This window comes from Leptomonas pyrrhocoris, assembly GCF_001293395.1.
Source record: "Leptomonas pyrrhocoris isolate H10 chromosome Unknown, whole genome shotgun sequence".
In the NCBI taxonomy this organism is placed as follows: Eukaryota; Euglenozoa; class Kinetoplastea; order Trypanosomatida; family Trypanosomatidae; genus Leptomonas; species Leptomonas pyrrhocoris.
The window spans coordinates 777133-796425 of NW_015438362.1; the positions used below are offsets into that span (position 1 = coordinate 777133).

The 19293-nt window shown below is 54.2% G+C and overlaps 8 protein-coding genes across 11 annotated transcripts; all 8 read right to left on the minus strand.

Moving 5' to 3' along the window:
• Positions 1-1485: 1485 nt before the first annotated feature.
• ABB37_03914 (hypothetical protein) lies at positions 1486-3042 on the minus strand (the record flags this gene model as incomplete). Its single annotated transcript, XM_015801394.1, has 1 exon — positions 1486-3042. The coding sequence occupies exon 1, from the start codon at positions 2485-2487 to the stop codon at positions 1486-1488; it is 1002 nt and encodes a 333-aa protein (XP_015660014.1). The 5' UTR covers positions 2488-3042.
• A 423-nt stretch (positions 3043-3465) lies between these two features.
• Positions 3466-4695, minus strand: ABB37_03915 (putative 40S ribosomal protein SA). Its single transcript, XM_015801395.1, has one exon. The coding sequence runs from the start codon at positions 4637-4639 to the stop codon at positions 3905-3907; it is 735 nt and encodes a 244-aa protein (XP_015660015.1). The 5' UTR covers positions 4640-4695; the 3' UTR covers positions 3466-3904.
• A 785-nt stretch (positions 4696-5480) lies between these two features.
• Positions 5481-8135, minus strand: ABB37_03916 (hypothetical protein; the record flags this gene model as incomplete). The annotated part of the gene is made up of 1 exon (XM_015801396.1): positions 5481-8135. The coding sequence occupies exon 1, from the start codon at positions 8016-8018 to the stop codon at positions 5481-5483; it is 2538 nt and encodes an 845-aa protein (XP_015660016.1). The 5' UTR covers positions 8019-8135.
• A 443-nt stretch (positions 8136-8578) lies between these two features.
• ABB37_03917 (hypothetical protein) lies at positions 8579-9997 on the minus strand (the record flags this gene model as incomplete). The annotated part of the gene is made up of 1 exon (XM_015801397.1): positions 8579-9997. Exon 1 carries the CDS (start codon positions 9737-9739, stop codon positions 8579-8581), a length of 1161 nt encoding a protein of 386 aa, XP_015660017.1. The 5' UTR covers positions 9740-9997.
• A 1102-nt stretch (positions 9998-11099) lies between these two features.
• ABB37_03918 (hypothetical protein) lies at positions 11100-13031 on the minus strand (the record flags this gene model as incomplete). The annotated part of the gene is made up of 1 exon (XM_015801398.1): positions 11100-13031. Exon 1 carries the CDS (start codon positions 12393-12395, stop codon positions 11100-11102), a length of 1296 nt encoding a protein of 431 aa, XP_015660018.1. The 5' UTR covers positions 12396-13031.
• A 678-nt stretch (positions 13032-13709) lies between these two features.
• ABB37_03919 (putative mitochondrial 32 kDa ER-associated protein (ERAP32)) lies at positions 13710-14770 on the minus strand (the record flags this gene model as incomplete). Of its 3 annotated transcripts, none has more annotated exons than XM_015801401.1 (1): positions 13710-14770. In XM_015801401.1, the coding sequence occupies exon 1, from the start codon at positions 14511-14513 to the stop codon at positions 13710-13712; it is 804 nt and encodes a 267-aa protein (XP_015660021.1). In that variant the 5' UTR covers positions 14514-14770. The 3 variants fall into 3 exon arrangements, with proteins under 3 accessions (XP_015660021.1, XP_015660020.1, XP_015660019.1); XM_015801400.1 differs by having other exon boundaries at positions 13710-14726; XM_015801399.1 differs by having other exon boundaries at positions 13710-14721.
• A 1020-nt stretch (positions 14771-15790) lies between these two features.
• ABB37_03920 (hypothetical protein) lies at positions 15791-17266 on the minus strand (the record flags this gene model as incomplete). Its single annotated transcript, XM_015801402.1, has 1 exon — positions 15791-17266. The coding sequence occupies exon 1, from the start codon at positions 17138-17140 to the stop codon at positions 15791-15793; it is 1350 nt and encodes a 449-aa protein (XP_015660022.1). The 5' UTR covers positions 17141-17266.
• Positions 17267-17816: 550 nt separating this feature from the next.
• On the minus strand, positions 17817-19171 carry ABB37_03921 (hypothetical protein; the record flags this gene model as incomplete). Of its 2 annotated transcripts, none has more annotated exons than XM_015801404.1 (1): positions 17817-19171. In XM_015801404.1, exon 1 carries the CDS (start codon positions 19005-19007, stop codon positions 17817-17819), a length of 1191 nt encoding a protein of 396 aa, XP_015660024.1. In that variant the 5' UTR covers positions 19008-19171. The 2 variants fall into 2 exon arrangements, with proteins under 2 accessions (XP_015660024.1, XP_015660023.1); XM_015801403.1 differs by having other exon boundaries at positions 17817-19155.
• Positions 19172-19293: the final 122 nt, after the last annotated feature.

The window sequence follows — 19293 nt, forward strand, 5'->3', positions numbered from 1 at the left end:
GGTTGCATCAACAATACGACAGATGTGATTTTTTTGTCTCGTTAAGTCTTTTACGTCTACGATGAGTGATATTTAGAATGCGGAGCTCAATTGCCAAAGATCACCGTCTTTCAATTGCCTCTCAAGCCCGCAAGAAGAAGAGTGGTGTTTCTAATCATATACTATCATGTCCGAAAACAGAAAGAAAAAAAAAGAAGAGAGCAAGAGGAGCAGAGAAGCAAAAAAAAAAAGGGAATTGATATAGAAAGGATCGAGTGCTCCTCTCTCATACGCACAACATGCAGGCGATTATTCGCCTACATCAATCGTCGAAGACGAGGAAGAAAGAAAAGGGATAAGAAAATGGGAAGAGCAGCAGTTTGTACGGACAAGACAGTTGCTCCTCAGGCCTCATCTTTGCCCCTCTGCTTTCATCTCGCAAGAGTTGCTGCCCTGCCAAAGAAGAACGGGTAACGGCCGTTGTCACCCTTGCCTGTGCCGAGAGGAGCACATCGCGGCAGCTACTAGTCAATAACAACAAAGAAAAGCGCCATCATCGCAGGCTCATCTACAAGTTCCAGTGTTTCTCACGTTTGCAATTACTTAAGGACTTGTAAACTAAATTGTTGCTGTCAGGCACCTACCAATACCTTTCGAAGGTATAGAAGGAGAAAGGGTGCACTCACGCGGACTCTCACACCGGGAAAAGGTAGAGTACAGAAAAAGAGCTGGATAACGTAAGATCTCGCATGGACAGCAACCATTTTCAAGAAGAAAGAAATAAAACAGAAGGCGCTGACATTGCGTGGAAAAAAGCGTTGCCTCTTTACATCTCGAGGACGCGGCACAGGATTCAATTATTTCATTCTTTGACCTCTCCAGAGCGCGATACTCCCGAGACAACGGAGGATGGCCTTGCGTACATTCTCCAAATTGTACCATCAACCAGGAAAAAGGGAATGAGAGCAAAAGTCAAAGGCAACTTCCATGCACATCCCCGTTTTTGAGGGAAAAGCACAAACAAAACGCATAGAAAAAAGCGCACCTCAAAGCGAATCACCACCACCACACACACACACGCACAGACACAAAAGAAAGGACTTCACAGGAGAGAACCGAAAGACATTCGCGCCAAATGCACCGTCACAACGACCGACGTTCATTGAGCAAGGCCAGAACTCACACATCACCGGAAAGCCTGTATCTTGACAATGGCGCGTTTGCTGTCGCCTGCGGGCGGTGGGACAAGCGCACTTTCCACAATTCACGCCAAAGAAAGCGAAACACACTTTGCAAAGAGATCAATGCGACAAAAAAAAAAGAGGAGGAAAACGTGTCACACGACAGAGTCCATTAGAACTATCGTGCTCATCTTCCACAGCACTGTTTTTCTTTCGCCGAATTGCTGTCATGCGCACCTCCTCCACTTCTCTCTTTGCGTGTTCTCATATAAACTGTTTCTCTCCCCGTCCTCTCCTATGCGCAGCATTAAATCCTTTTTATAATTTACCTGCGACGCCCTTGTCGGTAGTGACCTTTTCCACCTCCCGTCACCACTGCTCCGCCTCCTCCGGCGGAAGAGGAAGAGGCATGGGTCACGCCGCCACCGTCACCGCCGCGCCCACTGGCAGATGCTGCCATGCCTACCACGCCGCCGCCGGTGTCGGCCGCTGCCGGTCGCATCATCCGCTCCACGCAAATCGCCGTACCAATCATGAGCAATTCCACCACCATCAACGTCCCGCGGTGTTCCTGTCGAAGCAGCAGCAGGCGTGGTTTGATAGAGTGGTGGAAGTAGCAGCGCGCCAGAGCCAGCCGTAGCCGCTTAAAGAAACTCAACTTGCCCTCGCAGACGGGGTAGCAGAAGTCCATGTGAAGCCGTTGCACCTCCCTCCGCAGAAACCACACCCGCGTCACTAGACTCTCCGCAGCCGGGTCGCCGCTAAGACTGAGCGTGGACGGCTGGTAGACAACACTACGAGCGGTGCTGTCCTCCTTGAACGTGTCACGTCGCCCGTTAAGCAAGCGTTCCTGCGCTTCAAAGATGTAATTCGTCAGCCGCAGTGCGCTGCCGACGACGTAGTGCTCACCCAGCAGCCCCCACCTGTTATGAAAAGTGTGATCTTCAATGATTTGCCGTAGAATCACCTTTGCATACTCCACTCGCCGCGTCTTGACCTTGTTGACGAGGGTGTCGCAGCCGCGCTGAACCGGGTCCCGCACGCAGCGTTGGTACAACTGCTGGTTGTGCAAGTCCCAATCCGCGGCGGACAAGGTGAGCTCATCGGTGAACGGGTCGACAAGAGAGCGCTGAACCAAGTCGACCATCTCCAACACCTCGCCGCACAGGGAGCACATGCGGAGTCCATCGCACGCAGTCAGCGATGCGAAGACGTACTCCTGCGCATCGGCGCTGCTCGGTAGTCTCGACAGGTCCAGGTACAAGGGAAGGGAAAGGACGAGGACGACAATCACCAACACCCGATTGAGAGAAAGAGTCACCTTCATGAATCGGGTCGTGGAGATGTGCGCGGGTGTATCTCCACTACAGAGCAGCACAAGGCGAACACCAACAAATCCGAAGAGAAACTTAAACAGGAGATTAAAAAGACACCCAAAAAACAAATGTGCGAAAACGTAGCTGGTTTAGAAAACAAGCATTATACATAAGACGGCCACAGCGACGTTGAAAGAATCAGCGCTAAGGTTTAAGGAAAAAAAAAAACCCAATCTTGTGAAATGCATAACTCCTCGCCGAGACCAAATAAACGACCTGAAGGACACACAAAAACGAGAGGGCACAAGAACGGTTCGTGGCTGTTTGGGTGCCAGGTATTCTCAACGCACAGGCGGGTGAGCCGCAAAACGTACGAAAAGCCGACAACGACAAAAAGAAAAGAGAGCGAAAGTCGCTACGGAGACACCGCAACAAACACACACACACGCACACACACAGACAGCGCTCACTTCTTCCTCCTCTTGCTGCGCGTGCGGGTCGCGCCTCGTCTTCACACTCCGATTGCGGGCGAGACGGAAAACAAAGCTGAAGGCGCTATTCAAACCTGCGGTGTGCAAGCCGGGCGGCAGAATACAAGGAAGGACAACGAAGAAGGCAGGAGGAGGACGAGAAGAGACACTATGAATTTCGGACCTGAAGAGACAGTGGAAGTGCGGCAACAAATCCGAGCAGCCACTCTCAACGAAAACTGTAGAGCAAACGGCAGGCTGGCAGAGCTTACACCTCGCCACGCAGGGATCGATTGTCGTTTATATGTATACAGAGGCGATGCCTCAATGTGGAAACACAGTTATGCAGACCACGTGCGCACGAAGACACGAACCAGGGGACGCACACGTGCGCCCTATTACCCCTCCCCCAAGTGTATACAGTCACCTAACTCTTCAGGTGGTTTGTGCCTATGTCTCGGCGTGCACGCGTGCGTGCCTCTTGCACGATCCACGCATCGAATCTTTGCATGAACATTTCTTTCTTTTGTCTGGTAACAGAAAATGAATTAAAAGTAGGAAGAACAGAACTGGTGTTTCACTCAACACAATTGCGCAACGCATTTTACCGCTCCACTGCATAAGCCCCACACAGATCCGTGCTCGCAACTACCACATCAGAGCGCGAAGGCGTTGCTACTTCCCTCCATTTGATCAAAGGGGAAAAAAAGAAGCAATCACGAATCGTGTGCAAAGACTGTCACAGTCAACCTGTGCTAGCGTTGTTAGAGAGTCGATTCCCTCATCGAACACGTTTGGAAGAGCTGTGTTAGGGACGTGACATTGTTTGTCTGAGTGTGGTACAAGGAGAAGAGAGAGAGGAGAGCAGTGTCGTAGCGTGGGAAGAAACAGCTGACGGAACGCTTAACGTGTGCACTCGCTGCAACGGAGAAGCGGCAGCAGCCGTGCGGGGTGGGCCTTACGCCTCCCACGCGTTGTCGTCGGCGCGCTCCACCCAGCCGAAGCCCTCATCCGCCTCCGCAGCGGGCGCCGCAGCAGCAGCCTTCTCCTCCGCCGCCTCGTTGGGGTCGCGGTAGAAGAACAGGTCCACCTTCTCCTCCCACGGCACGGACCGCACGATCGTGCCGCGCAGGCGCAGCACCTCGCGCGCAAGCAGCCAGTACATCATGCCGATCGACTTGATGCCGCGGTTGTTGCACGGGATCGCAATGTCCACGAACTCCAGCGGCGCGTCCGTGTCGCACAGCGCAATCACCGGCATGTTCACAAGCGCAGCCTCGCGGATGGCCTGGTGGTCCGTGCGCGGGTCCGTCACGATCAGCACGCGCGGCTGCATGAACTTCTTCTGGATCTGGTTCGTGAACGTACCGGGGATGAAGCGGCCGCCGTGGAAGCTCGTGCCCACGTGCTGCGAGAACTTGTAGATGGCGCGCGTGCCGTACAGCCGCGACGAGCACACGCACACGTCCTTCGGGTTCTCCACCGCCGCGATCACGCGCGCAGCCAGCACAAGCTTCTCCCACGTCATGTGCATGTCGATGATGTTGCTGCCCTCCGGCGTGCGGCCGAAGATGTACTTCTTCATCGCGCTGCTCTGGTTGCGAGTGCCGATGTGGCAGCGCATCGCGAGCAGCTTCTGCGCGTCGCTCTCCTTCATCCGGAGAACCTTCGAGCCAGACTCCACAGCGGTCATGGTGACGAGTTGAGAGAAAGTGAAAAGGGAGAGGGGTTGCGTAAGGCGTGAAAACCTGCCGAGAGCATGAATTAGTGAGCGTGGGTTTTTTGTTTGAATGGGAAAACGGTGGTAGAAGGAGCAGGCGCGGAGACCGAGCAATGAAAATGGAGATCGAGAGGCAAGAGAAGCATGAAAACGACGTCCACACAACAAAGGAGACAACGGCCGGGCAACGCTTTTTTAAAATTATCTTTCAAGCTCTCAAGACTCTAGTGGAGAGAGTGCGCGGTCTCTGCGAAGAAACGAAGTGAACGACGTCAGTACCGCGCATCCACTGTTTAGCCACAGGGGCTGAAGACCTCTTTTTTTTACAAAACAAAGAGATGTGAACGCGTTTCTCTGCGTTTGTAAAATAAACGGCCCCATAACAGACAGATAGAGAGAGAGAGAGAGCGCAGCTCCTGATCCAGTACGCAACGGCGTTGAAGTCGTAGGTTGACTCTGTTGGGGTTTTTCTTCTTGCTTTTGCTTTCGAGCGCGTGTTCGCACCGCCACAATACTGAACGGCCGTTTGAGAAGTGAAGTCGGCGTGCGAAACAAAGGTGACAAATGATGTAGGAGGTATATTGAGTAAAAAACAAAAAGCAAAGAACCACTCAAGATGAGCGATCACTATACATTGTACATTTACATGAAGAAAACAACAACAGCAACAACCAAAAAAGCAGAAGCGCACAGCGAGAGAAATGTGAAAACCGTAAGGAAAGGAAAAGCAGCGGAAGAATCAAACACTTTGAAGACGAAGGCAGAACCAAGCACCGGGTACGTCTTCGGATTTCTGTTTTCAGAGTATGGGGATTCACACCGTGTTCTCCGTGGCGGAAGCGAGGAGTGCATCATTTTTCACCTTCATGTCGTAGTACTTCTGCCGCATCTCCTCCAGCTCACGCCGCAGCCGCGCGACCTCGTACCGCAACTCCGCCGTCTGCGTCGCCGTCATGTTGATTTCCGACGCCTTTTGCTTCATCTGCGCGTGCTTCTTCTGCAGGTCTTTCTGGTACACGTTCAACTGCTGTGCAACCTCCGGACCGTGCTGGCGAGACGACATCGCCTGCAACTCCAACACGAGACGCTGCTTCTCCTCTAGCGCCATTTCCTGCTTCATGCACTCCTCGGACTTCGTCAAGAGGTGCCGTTGCAGCACCTTCATCTTCGACTCTAGCTCGGCCATCGTCGGCTCTGTTCCACCGACACGACGCCAGCGCGAGCCGTTCTGCGAGTTCTCCAGCTCCTCTGCCAACGCGGCTACTCTGGCCTGTTCTAGCAGCACGTCCCTTTGTTTCTCTTTCAGTCGGTCTTTTGTAGCCGCCACAACGCGGCCGCGGACCTGCGCCAGCACCGATTGATGCTGAATCTCGTTGGACTTGAGGTTCAAGAGCCGCAGATCATCGAGGCGGTCGCGGTAAGCCGCCTCGCCGTCGTTCACCGTTGCTTGTAGGAGGCGCAGCTGCTCGTACAGCAGGCCGAGCTCGTCGTTGCGGCGGATCAGCTGGGCTGCGAGGGTATCGCGCTCGTTGCTCATCTTCAAAAATTCGTGCTGCTGCGTGGACAAGTTTGTGTCGCACTCCTGCACCACCTTCACGAGCTGCTTAATGTCCTGTCCAATGCGTTCGCCCTCCCTTTTCGTCGCGTCGAAGCCGGCGGTGCTGTCGTTGACGAGCTGGCGCGCCTTGGTCAGTCGCTCCTTCAACACCTTGTATTGCGAGGTGTCCGTTTGGCACTTGCGTGTCTTCAGTGCCAGCTCCTCCTTAAACTGCTGCACTTGATGATCCGCCACCTTCACTCGCTGCCGGCACTCCACAATCTCGTCTTGCGCATCGACAAGCCGCTTCGACAGCTGATTGCGCTCCGCCCGTACCTGTTCGTACTTCGCCTGCTGCTGTGTCAGACGCCGCTCACTCTCCTCGAGCTTGCGCTGCGCCTCATCCACCTGCACGGCGGCGATCTTCAGCTCCTCGGCAGCGCCGTTGAACTGCCCGCTCACCTGCGACACTTCCGCGACACAGTTCTCCCGTTCCTTCTCCAGGCGCTGCAGGGTCTCCTTCAGTCGACGGCCGACCTCGGTCTCCTGTGCAATGGACTCCTCCAGTTCCGCTTGATGGTCCGTCTCGTTCTTCACCAGCTTTAGCGTGTCGGCCTGCAACGATACCTCCTTAGCGCCTTTCTTCTCCAGCAGCACACATTCCCGGTTGAGTAGCTCCATCGCTTCCTTGAGGTTCGTCTTCTCCCGCTGCACCGCGGCGATGCGCTTGCGCACCGTTTCTTCTTGGTATGATAAATTTTCCTCGTCTCTGCGAATGCTGTCGATCTGCTGCTTCAGGCGGTCGAACTCGCGGAAGTCGCGCTCCTCAATCCGCGACACCCGCACGCACTCCTCGCGCGCCTCAACGACCTTCTTCTCGGTAGCGGTGTTCTGCTTCTCCAGCTGCTGCAGTCGCGCGTTCAGGGCCGTCGTGGTGTCGACGCTATCGTTGTACGACTGCCGAGTGTGGTACAGCTGATTGTCCGCCGTGTCGAGCTGCTGCTGCAGTGTCGTCTTCCTGCGCTGCAAGTCCTCTAGCTCCGTCTGCTGGCTCGTCACGGCGGCCTCGACGGCGTTGAGGCGCTCTTTGCGATCCTGCAGCGCCTTCTGGCGTGCTTTGAGGGTGAGAAGCAACTCCCTGCATTGGTACTCCGCACGCTCGCGGGCGTTGCGCTCGCGGTTGTACTCCTGTCGCACCAACTCTAGCCGCTGGGCCAGCTGCTTCTTCTCCAGCTCATCGGCCTCCGTCGCCGCTTTCCGCGCCGTGAGAGACGTCGTCAGCTCCGCGATTTCCTTCGAGTAGGTGTCCACCTGCTTCGACATCTCTTCTCCCTCCACAAGGAGGCGTTTGTTGTCCAGTTTGAGCTGCTCGAGGGTGGAGGTGGTGTCGGTGGAGACATTCGTGCCGTCGTGAATCATGCTCTGCAAAGACTGGATCTCCTGCTTCAGCGTCTGCACCATCTCGCGCGCGCGGTGGTCCTTTTCGTTCGCCACGTCGACGGTCCGCCACGCCTTCTCGATTTCCTTCTTGAGGGCCTCAATGGTGCTGTGGTCGCCCTGCGACAGCTTCACCGCCGCTTGCATCTTTGCCGCATTGGAGAGCAGTTCCTGGGTGAGCTGTTGACACTGCGCGACAATTTGCTTCTCCGAGGTGTGGCTCTTCTTGAGTGCGCGGTAGAGCTTTTCGTACTCGAGACGGAAGTGACCGAGTGACTCTTCACCCTCCAAGGCCGACATGGCCTCGTTGAAATCCCTCTCCAGGGTGGTGAAGAGAGTGTCCGAGACGGACGCCGTCTGCTTCACTGGCTCAGACATTTTTTTTTCTGCGGGCGTACAGCTAAAAGTAAAAGAGCTACTAGTTTGTGAGGGGATTATTTCCTGCGGGGGTGAAATACACACCAACGACAGCACAAGTCTGTCCAACGTTGGAACTGGACAAGGCACAAGAAAAAAGCGGATTCAATGTAGAGAAAGAAGAGGAGAAGAAAGCTACGGTGAAAGGACGGGAATGCGGTGGGTGTTTCAACGAAACGCACGTCTCGCTCCTCTGTCTGTTGCGGAGGCACGAGGAGCCAAGAACGTTTATTCCACGTTGCTGTTGAAAGGCTGCACTTCCCTCCAGCAGAAACGACTTCGTCAACGCTTCTACGATCATATTTGAAAGAGTAACTCGAATGTGCCCTTATTCATTGAAAGCATTCGATATACCGTCGAAAGTAGAAACCAGCAAAGACATCAAGATACCTTCCTTCTACACAAAAAAAAAAGAAAAGAAACACCTCTACATGTTAGAGAATGATACAAAGACCGAGTGCATGGAAGTGAAGAAACACACGAGGGAGGGGAAGAACGCAGCGAAACAACGCACAACAGCATTATTGGTCTTGTGGACGCGAAGGAGTCGAAGTCTCACTCGTACCCCTCAACGGACCACCGAGACGCCGCAGTGTATTCATTTCCTGCTGCAACGATTCCGTCCACTTCAGCAGTTCACCACGGCTCACCATACGTTTCTCTAAGTCACCGAGCCAGTCCTTCACTTCGTGAAAGGCCCCCTCAAGAGAGTCTTGTGTTTCGAGTCGCGTTATACTGTGACTCTGCCGCTCCAGCACCTCCGCTACTTGCTGTTCGGTGACAACAATCGAACGGATCTGCCGGTCCAACTCCTTCTCGCTGCGCTGTTGCTGCGCCTTGATCGATTTCGTTTCTTCGCTGAGTTGCGCGAGACAGGCGCTTAGCGCGTCACAGCAGTGCTGCACCTTCTCCGTGTGATCGTTTGTTTTCCGGTCGAGCGCCGTCTTCTGCGCGTCGAGCTGCTTTGTTAACTCGCGCACGTCATCGCGATGACGACTCTCTGCGCTCCGCTGGTTCTCTTCAGCGCTGCGCAGGAGCTGAAGGAGTTCCTTCACGTCACTCTGCAGGTGTGCGGTCGACTGTTCCACGGCGTCCAATCGCCGTTTTGTCTCGCGCTCGCTCTTCTCTATTTGCTTCCGGTAATCGGCCAGTACATCGAAGACCTGATCGCGGTGGTGGCACAGGAGCTCATCAAGCTTCCCTTCGGCGCTTCTCTTTTGCGAAAACGATGCAGGTTTGTTGGCGTAGCTGTCAGCGGCGTGACCGGTGATGTCGTCCCCCGCTGGAAACGGACTCCCTGATGATAACGACGCCGGCAGGTTTGCTGAGAAGGCGTGCTGTCCATCACGGGAAGTGAGAGAAGGGAGCTTGAACTTCTCCAAGACCTTTTCCAGCTGCTGGAAGACCGTTGCTAAGTTGTTACAGTGCTCATGCTTGTCAGTTGTCAAGGCAACAATTTGGCGCTCGTGACGCTCTGCTATTTGCCGCAGTGTGCGGATCTGGTGCTCTACGGTGAATCCGTTCGGGTCGTACGCGTCGTTTCGTTGCGAAAGACCCGGCGGGTACGCTGCATCGAAGCCGCTGTCCAAGTCTGCTTGAATCTCCGGAAGCGACGCTCCATTCTGCCAGGTTTTGTAGTCTGCCTGGCCGCTCACGTTACGACTGTCATTCAGCGCGGACATGAAAACGACGAGGAGGGTATTTTCTATGCTGATTAGTATCACGTTTCCCGTGAGTGTATATGTATAGATGTATATGTGCTGTGGTGCACTGGTGCGCTTTATGTGAAACCCTCAATCCGGTTGTTGTCCGCTGCCCCGCCGCACACGTGCATGTGCTTCACGTCTACCCCGTCAGTGAGTGATTCGAGTTGCCACCGCAAGCAGCGTTTGTGCCGTGAAGTGCAAAAAAAAAAGAAATTACACGGTGCACGTAAAGCCTTGAGAAGAAGGGCAAGCAACAGAAGGAGCTGCAGTCGCGTGGGAAAGCACAACGGACACATAATCTGTAGGCCATACGAAAAGGTCTATTTCACCTTGCTACGGGAACGTTTCGCATTACACCGCCTGCTTACCTAACCATTTAAAACAAAGGGGGAGGCGGAGCAAAGACACTCTGCCGCTTCTTCCGTGTGAGCCAGCCCAACACAGTAGAAATCAGCAGAAGCTACTAACCTCAACGCAACACATGCAAAGCGTGGAGCGCGTCTTTTCAACATTCACCTAATGCGGGGAGATGTGTTGTAGCCTCGTCACCCCAAAATGAAGAAAAAATGAACCTTCCAAACCGACGCATCTTGTAGAGCTGTTTCGAGTACTGGCATGTTTCCTTCTTTATTTTTGGATGCTGTGCAGCCGCGGAAGCGACAAACCACGGAAGGTAAAGATGCTAACAACAGTCGATATATATAGAATTGAAGCAAGACAAGAATGCAGATGTGTGGAATGAAGGACTCCCAACAAGTAGAGTTTCGGCTTTGTAGTACTAGCAAAGAACACATAACCACCCAAAAACACAAGCGGCATGTGTCGAAGAACACCAAAATACAAAAACAAGAGAGGGTTGCTCAGCGCCAACCCTGTAAGCTACACTTTGTGGAGTGATGGCAAGCATCAAGCGTAACGAGAGGAGAACAAAGACAAATCTAACGACTGACGAGTCAGCGGTAACGCGACGAGAAGGAAAGTCTCGCACACACACACACACACACACGTGTGCCGGTAGCGCTGGAGATCGAGAAGTGCTCCGTAGTGACACCTGCTCTCTCTCTCTCTGTGAATCCGCTGTCAGATCCCACTTCTACACCTTGGGGATTAGTCATGCGGCGCCCCCTCCCCTAACCCGCTCCACTGGTTTGGTCTGTCTGACGAAGAAAAATTGTAAACGGAGGTTTCCAAACTCATCAAAAAAGAGAGAACGTTTCCGAGAGAGGTCAACGGAAGGGCGAAAAAAGGCGTCTGGAAATGGCTACGCAACGCCTCGTATCTCTACGGAGAGGAGGAGGGGGGGGAGAAGAGAGAAACCACCGAGGTTACCTACCTTTTACCAGCGGAAGTCGTTGAAGAAGTTCGTGACGTTCATGTAAGTGCCATGCCACTCGCTATCGAAAGAGTCGGTGTTGTGCTCCGCAAAGATCTTCACACCCGGCGCGGGCGGCGCCAAGGCGAAGTTTTTGTCATCCGGCCGGTTCGCCGGCGACCAACCTTGTGTGATGCGATTCAGCATGTGGTGGAACGGCTCACGGCCCTCCGCAAAGTCGCGCACCTGCGCCTTCACGCCGGGTGTCACGTGGTCCTCGTACTGGATCATCAAGCTTTCCAGCTCACCGACCGCGTTGGCGCGGTGTACCACCTGATCGCCGTAGCGGGACATGTTGCGGTACGACTCCGCCACGCTCTCCTTGTGCAACAGAGACGGGTAATAGGGGCGCTTGTACTCGAACTTGCTAACATCGCCCAGCTTGCGGGCCGGAGCGCCGCCCCAGATCTCGCCGTCGCCGATCTTGGTGTCCGCCGTCACGACGCTGCCGGGCAGGATGTGCACCATAATACCCGTCGTTACGCCCTTCATGATCTTCGTGTTGTGGCCGATGCGGTTGAAGGAGCCGATGGAGCAGCTGTCAAGGTAACAGTTCCACTCCACAATCGTGTTAGGCATGATGCGGGTCACGCCGTCCATGCCGTCCCACTGCTGGTAGGGGTTCAACAGCTCGTGACGCTGGTAAGCCAGCAGATCCGTCGGGGCATCGCTCATGATGCACGTGTTTTCTAAAATCTGCACTCCCTCGGCGAGGTAGACGCAGTTCGTGTCGGCACGGATCGTCACCCCCTCCATAATGCAGGCGCCCACACCGACAATCACCTGACCGACCAGGGACGCCGTCTGACCCACGTACTCGGCCGAGGCATTGACGGCTTCGTGGTAGTTGTTGGGCACCTTCTGGTAAAAGTACAGCTGCGCACAAACCCGGTTCATGGAGAAGGGCTCGAGATAGTTCTCGTAGAGCACTTGCATGAGCCGCGAGCCCTTCGGGATTTGCCCAAAGTCGCCGTAAGACAGCTGATGGAAGGCGCCATCCATGTGGTTCATGATACCGACCTGCATCAACGCGATGGGGTGCCGCGGGTCCTCGGGGTCGAGAAACGTCCCCACGCGGTCGTTCAGGTTCGTCATGGTGCTGCCACCCTGCAGCGTGAGCGTCTCTATCGGCAGGGCCTTCAGGAAGTGCGCCCAGCCGGGACCGGCGTACTGGCCTTGCTGGTAGCCCCACAGCACATCTGGGTGAACGGGACCGATCGCCTCGGCCATAATCCGACGGGGCACAGTGCGGCGCAACATGGCTGCAATTCAGGTGTGGGGGAGAGTAGGAGGGGGGCGAGGGGAAAGAGGCCAAATAATAATAAAAAAGAGTGCACTACGGAGAAAAGAACTAGAGAAGCAACCGTGAAAAGGGAAAGGAAAACAGCGAGAAATAACCTACAAGCAAGGAAATAAAAAAAAAAATAAAAAAGCAGAGTCTAACTTGTCTCTCCCGCACCGGAGGACGCTACACCGAAACAAGCGCGAAAAGAAATCTGAGCAGGACAGTTCTCGGGCGGCCTGCGAGTTGTACGTCGTGACGCACGCGATACGAATGCCTAGTAAAACAAATACTAAGAAACTCCTCCCGTCCACTATTGCGTTCGTGTAAAGCGAGAACCTTCCGTTGTGTTTCGTTTAAGGCCAACGGAGAACGAAGAAAAAATATATATGTGCAGCGAGCTACTCGAAATGTGCCACCGACAATGCTATTGTGTGAGCCTTTTCTTCGCTAAACCACGACCATACAAGAGCCGCGATATGGGGGAAAAAAGTTGTTGCTGCGTAGAAGAGAGGTTTAATTGGCTATTGAATACTCACCGCCTACATGCACGCGCACAGGTGAAGGAGACCCACTTGCACAGCGTGCGCTGCTACCGAGTTCGGAACGAGACCTCCGTCACAGAGCAGGAGGAGAAAGCATCCATCACCACATCAAGGAAGAGAAAAACGTGAAGGGTTTTCACCACAATGGACAATAGGGAAAACAACAGAGAGATAAAGAGAGAAGGGGACGCGAAGACAACGAGTGGGCAAAGCGGTGGGCAATACGACGAACGCATGCGGGAAGAGAACAGAGACACGTCCTCTTCATGTGCAAGATAACGAAGAGATGCTTCGCAGACAGTTAATACACATGCTTCTTCTTTTGATGTCTGCACACACACACGCCGATTTGACAGCGAAATCGAGACCTTGGTGGGGAGGAAGAAAAAAGAGGGGTTTTTCCTTTCCCAAACCTCACTTGTGTCGTCTTCGATATGTTTTCTTCTTGGCGACGGCACCGTACGCGGATGTGTCAAAAGAAAAAAAACATGTGACGCAGCCAAAAAAAAAACTCACACGAGCGCTCGTACGTGAAGGAGACGAGGGAAAAACAGCCATGTTACGCGAAACGACCGAAACGGGCCGGGGGGGGGGGGGGAAGGGATAAAAGAAGCTGCGGCGCACTTGGAGAACGTGAAGGGCGGCATTTGGGGTGAATCAGCGTCGAACACACGATAGGCACAACCCAACACCATCCATTGGAATGCGGTTGAAGGAGAACGACGTCGCCGTCCGCCGCCTGCGACTCTATATCTTAATCTGCTCTTCTTGCTGCCGTTTCAATTCCTCCTCCATACGCGTTGTCTTTTCTATAAAGGCGCGTCGACGCTCGCCCAGCGATATCTTCTTTGTCGCCATGCCCGACCACAAAAACCCGTTGTAGCGTCGGCACAGGTCGCCGACGTCGCCCCACGGCGAGGAGACGGAGTTCGTCGAGTGCGACAGTAATAGCCCATTAAACCAGCGATGTTCCACCACCGTAATGTTCAGATGAGGCCCACGGGAGTGCGTGCGCTCCAGCTGCAGGGTGAACGAGGCGGGAAAGACAAAGAGGGGAACTTTGTAGTGCGTAAAAGGCACCTTAAATGCGATGTCCGTCCGCGTTTTACCGTGCAAGAAAACGACGTCATCTTGGTACTCTCGTCGCACCTCCTGCAGATACGGCTCTACCGCAATGGGTAGTTTTTCTAACAGGTACACGCCGTCGCGAAGTTCGCTGATGCCCTGAAGAACCGCCATGGAGTCTTGTACGGTGATCTTTGGAGAGATCTGAATGGTGGCGAAGAGCGGGGTGTGCAGGGCGAGGGTGTGCATCCACACATCTAAACACTCTCGCTCCTCACCCGATAACACCGGTGAAAAGAATCCAGGGGTCCAGAAGGCGACGTAGCTGACACGTTTGCGCAGCGTGGGTCTGCTGTAGTTCCAGTGTTGCTCAAAAACGTCGTCGTGGCCCAATGACGAACAGAGGAAGACGGAGGAGGTCATGGCCAAGTGGGCGCCGAGGGCAGCGCCGCAAAGGCGCGTGATGGATTTGGGAATTTGGACCATCTTTGGGGTGGTGGTGTCTGCGTTACTATTGGTGACCGCGTCCGCGGAGGGAAAGAGACAGAAAGACAGAGACGAAGGAAGAAAAAACTTCGCACAGTTCTGCTGGCTGCTTCAAAAAGGTCTTCTTCCTTTCTTTTTTTCTCTTACTTTGTCACGGCATACTCTTACCGAGAGTATAGAGGTGGTTGAAGAAAACCAACCGGTCTGCTGCACTGCGAGAGGGCGTAATGTGCAATAATGTTATTTGAGGGTTTGTCCGTCGCATGTGAAGAGAAAGGAGAGGCGAAGCAAGAGAAAAAAAGAATTGGGATGTCCGATTAAAAAAATCAAACGCAATGGAGAGCTTTCCGTCACCTTACTTGCTGCGTGTGGAGACGAGTCAAACTTCATTTGGCACTAGAAGACGCAGCAGAAGCATACGGATAAAGTCCGCCTTGCTGCTCTAGCCAAAGAAACAGCAGGACGAAGAGCGCATAAACGCTCTCTTTCTTGATCGTGGACTCAAAGCCCACCTGGAGGACGTCAGCGGGGGAGTGCAAGCCCCGCTTTCAATCGTCGCCTTTTCTCTCTTTAAACCAGTTGAGTCAGCTCCGGCACTCCACCCAGCTCTTATGATGGATGGAAGAAATTCCCTTGCTCGTTGTTTCATTTTTTGCGCATTTACGTATTAAATCTGTTATGGTCGTGGTTATTGGTGAGTTACACGCATTCTGCGTAGAGGGAGAGAACGAAAGAGATGAGACTGTTATGTTCACCTAAAATGAAAACGTGTGTGTCGACAACACTTCTCTCTCTCTCAATCTCTATCTCCATGTGCAGTCAAGAAATTACGAAAAGAAGAATCATAATAGAAGTAGGAAAGCCTCGGGGAAACGATGGGTACAACGCCAAAACCATCACTGGTGTGCAGGCCTCTTCCCTCGTTTAAAATGTGGAAGAGAACGGCAGCGCACCGCACCTTCAGTGATGGCCCGAGGAAAGACAGCCCATTATTCGCAAGGTAGAAAAATACGGCAAGCAGCGACAGAACACACACCAGACGAGCTATTAAATAGCAACAATAATAATAAAACAAGTGGCAGTACAACAAAACATTGGACGGCTCCATATATGTAGCAGTTACCACTTCCCTCTCGCACCACTGAAGTGAGACGAGCATTGATAACAAGGTAGCGCTTTACACGGTTCCTACGCCTTCTTCAAACCACAAAATACTAAAACAGGGGGGCAAAGAAGAGAAGAACAGTCAAAGGAGGTGCCCGGCGCCTTCGCACTCCTCACTTGCGATGGGCCGCCCGCACCTTCTTCTTCTCGTTCACGTTGTACTTGTGGTAGGACGAGTAGGCGCGTGGGTCGGCGAGGTTCTTCTTCTTGTGCTTCGGCATCTCGCCAAAAGCAGCGAGCGCGTCGTCGTCGTGCTGCATCACCTGGTGCTCCTTCACTTTGCTGCTCGTGGTGCCGCGGACTACGTGCGCCAGCTGATCCTCGCGGAGAACAAGGTTGCGGTTCGTGCCCTTCTTGCCGCCACGCGGCTTTGGCAAGTTGTAGATGGTACCGCGCGTGCTTATTTTTCGCTTGAAGTTGATGTACAGCTTCTTCTCACCCTTGTCGTTCACGACGTAGTTGACGCGGCGGAGTGTGTCGCCGGAGCCGCACTCGGGGCAGAACTGGCGGGTCGTGTCCACCACCAACGCAAAACACGCCGTGCATCGCATGAGCCACAGACGCAGCTCGTGAATGTGCATGCCGTTCGTCCCCACGATGGGCACACCAAGGTGCATTAACGTGTTCTGCATGGCGTAGTCGGACGTCACGCAGGCCATTCCCGCCTCGAAGGCACGACCCGTTCCACGCGATCCATTCTGCATTTCGTGGATGTTTTCAGGGGTAATCCAGTCGCCCTCGCCGTCGTCGTCTGCGTGCACGCCCGCACCTTCCTTCTGTTCATCTTCCCAGTTTCCCCAACCTGGGAGCCGACTCTCGCGGGGAGCGGCAGGAGCGTTGCCCTCCGTAGTACCCGCCGGCTCGTCTCCTTCTTCGTTTTCCTCCTCTTCCTGCTCGGTGTTCTCGTCGTACTCGCCCTCACTCATCTCCTCCGTCACTACTTCAATTTTATCGTCGTTCTTCGGGTTGACCTGCGGCGGGCGCGGCGCGATCGGCTCGCCTAAGAAGCCCCCGGCCTTGCAGCAGTCCAGTGCCAAGGCGCAGAGCCGAATATCGGTGCGCGACATGGCGCCGAAGTCGCCGGTGCGCTCCGCACAGGCCACAACGGCCGCCACCGCCTCCCGCGTAGGGTCCAACACGGTGATGGTGTGCGGGAGACGCTCCAGCAAGTCACGCGACGCGCGATCCTTGATTTCGCTGACCACCTGTGGAATGGTGACGAGGGCGTCCGCGGTGGAGACGAAGTTGTCCATGCCCTTGATGATCGCGTTGGCATCTAAAATGAGAAGACCTTTGGAGAAGGACGGCAACTTCACCTCCGCAGTGTCGTGTGTCGGGTTCTGCAGCGCACGCTCGGCACTGTCCTGTGAAGCGTCGACGGCGTACACCACCGCCTGCGGCTTCTCCAGAAACTTTGCCGCCTCCTCCGGCTTAATCGACTTCACCAACGACGCCCAGGACATCTTTTGCTGTTGTCTCTATGGGGGCCGGTGGAAACACTTAATGCTGAAAAGAACCCCCAAGCAGCAGTCTTTCTTACTCCGTCAGTTGCCAGAACAAAGGCAGAGCTTTTGACTCAAAAGTATTTCTAGAGGAGCGAACGGTAAAATTAGTGTGCGGTGAGGAAGGTAGGAGAAGTAGAGGGGAACTACAAGTTGACTGTGGAAGAAGCACGAAAAAGGGAGGAGAGAGAGAGATCGTGCGACGCTCGCTGAACGTCAAAAACAAACAAAACAGAAAAAAAAACAGAAGCCGTGGCCGGCCTTGAGCTGACTAATCTGAATAGTACGGCGAAACGAGTGGAAGCAAGAAGGTGTAAAATGCATATTTATTTCTTTTCCCTCCCCCCCCCCATCTCCCCAATCTCGTCTAGCACTGCTAGCGGCCGCTGATGTACGCCTAAAAACATGCATTGCTCTTCTTCTCTTTCGAGTAGATCCGTTGTCGTGTAGTATGTGAGTAGAACTGTGATCGTACATAATAGTTCGCCGGGGAAGGCCCTCAATGCATTTTACGGGCTCTGCTGGAAGGCGCGAAACGCTGACGTGCCTTTGTGGCGCAAAACGGCGATCTCCTCATTGGCCTCATCCACTCTCCATCTTCACCGCTTTTTAAGGAAAAAAAGGGGGCCGACGAAGTCTACGCGTCAAATTCACGCAGACTCAACACCATGCGGTTCGTCTTCAAGCGCCGCTCAAAGGTAAAGAGAAGCGCCAGCTCTGCAGCGTTGAACGGTCGAATTTGCTGACTGACAAGCGATGCATGCAGCACAAAGGGTCCACTGCGCACAAGGGAGATGAAAGCGCCGTTCTTGCGCAGTTTACGCACCATGCGATACGGAAAGAGCGGCGTTGTGACCAGCAGGCGCTCCTCTACAAGCAACGGAACGGAGGGAAAAAGATGCGAGGCGACCACATCCCGTGATGGCGGCGGAGGAGGACAGCGCAAACACGAGCACGTCACCCCCACATCCATCGGCATCTGCGTCTGCACAGTTTCCTGCAACACCGACTCCAGCTCCCGTGCGGCGCGCTGCAGCACCTCCGGCGGCGTCCCACGCGGGAAACGCACATCGTACACACCAAAGTTGCCGAGCGACTCGTTGTTCCAGTAGCGCACCATCGACACGTCGTTCGTGGTGATGCCGATGCCCTTCATGCCGTTCAAGTACCCGATGGGGCGCAGAATGTTCAGCCCGAGCAGAGCGGCGGGGTCGGCTCCCATGGACGGCGCCAGGCGGTGCACGAAGCTGCGCGGGTCCGATTCTTCGGAGGAGATGGAGATGCCTGGGCGGAGATACATGAAGTGGTAGCTGCGGTGCAGGGCCCGCTTCAGCGCTGGCACCCATGGACCCTCATTTGGCGTCGGCGCCACCGTGTCCAAACCGCTCGTCCCCCCCTTGCTGTTCGATTCCGTTGTCGCCCTTTGCAACGCCGGCAAGGAAGAGCGGACTTGGATGTCCAGCTGTTGGAAAGTCTCCCAGCTCAGCTGGCTCTCCAGGTCGTTCGTGCTGGAAACCACCACATCATCCACCTTCAGCCCGCCACTCTTGGTGAGCACCTGCGTCTCCGCAAACGGGATACCACAGCGGTGAAACAGCCAGTGATACAGCGAGGGAGCGTGGGCGACGGTGTTGAGCTGTGCGTTGATGAAGCCACGCCGATTGCGTTGCAGTATGCCTTCTGTGATCTCCGTCCTGTGCAGCACGCCGATGCGAAAGACGCGGCCCTTTGTGTTCTTGGCGACGTACTGCTTCTTCGCTGCGGGATAGGAACGCACACTGGCAAGTCGGGTGAGCCCCTTGTTGAGCTTCTCCAAGCTAAAGCTCATTCCTTCGCTGTTTAGGGTCTGTTGGGGTGGTTGATTGTTGTCAGCTGCAAAAGAGCTGCTTCTCCGGCTGTGGACACAAAAGGCCGTAGCACACTCCCAGAAAAAAGAGAGGTATGTACTTCAGAAAAGGTGTCACGTTGATGAGACCTTTTGGGTATTCCATCTCATGGAGTGAAGAGGGGAGAGAAGGACGTTGAGAGCAGAAAAAAAGGAGCAAAATTCGAGAAGTAATCGTGCCAGCAGCATCAAATGCCCTTTTCATCGTTTTCCTAACGGGCATCCTTCA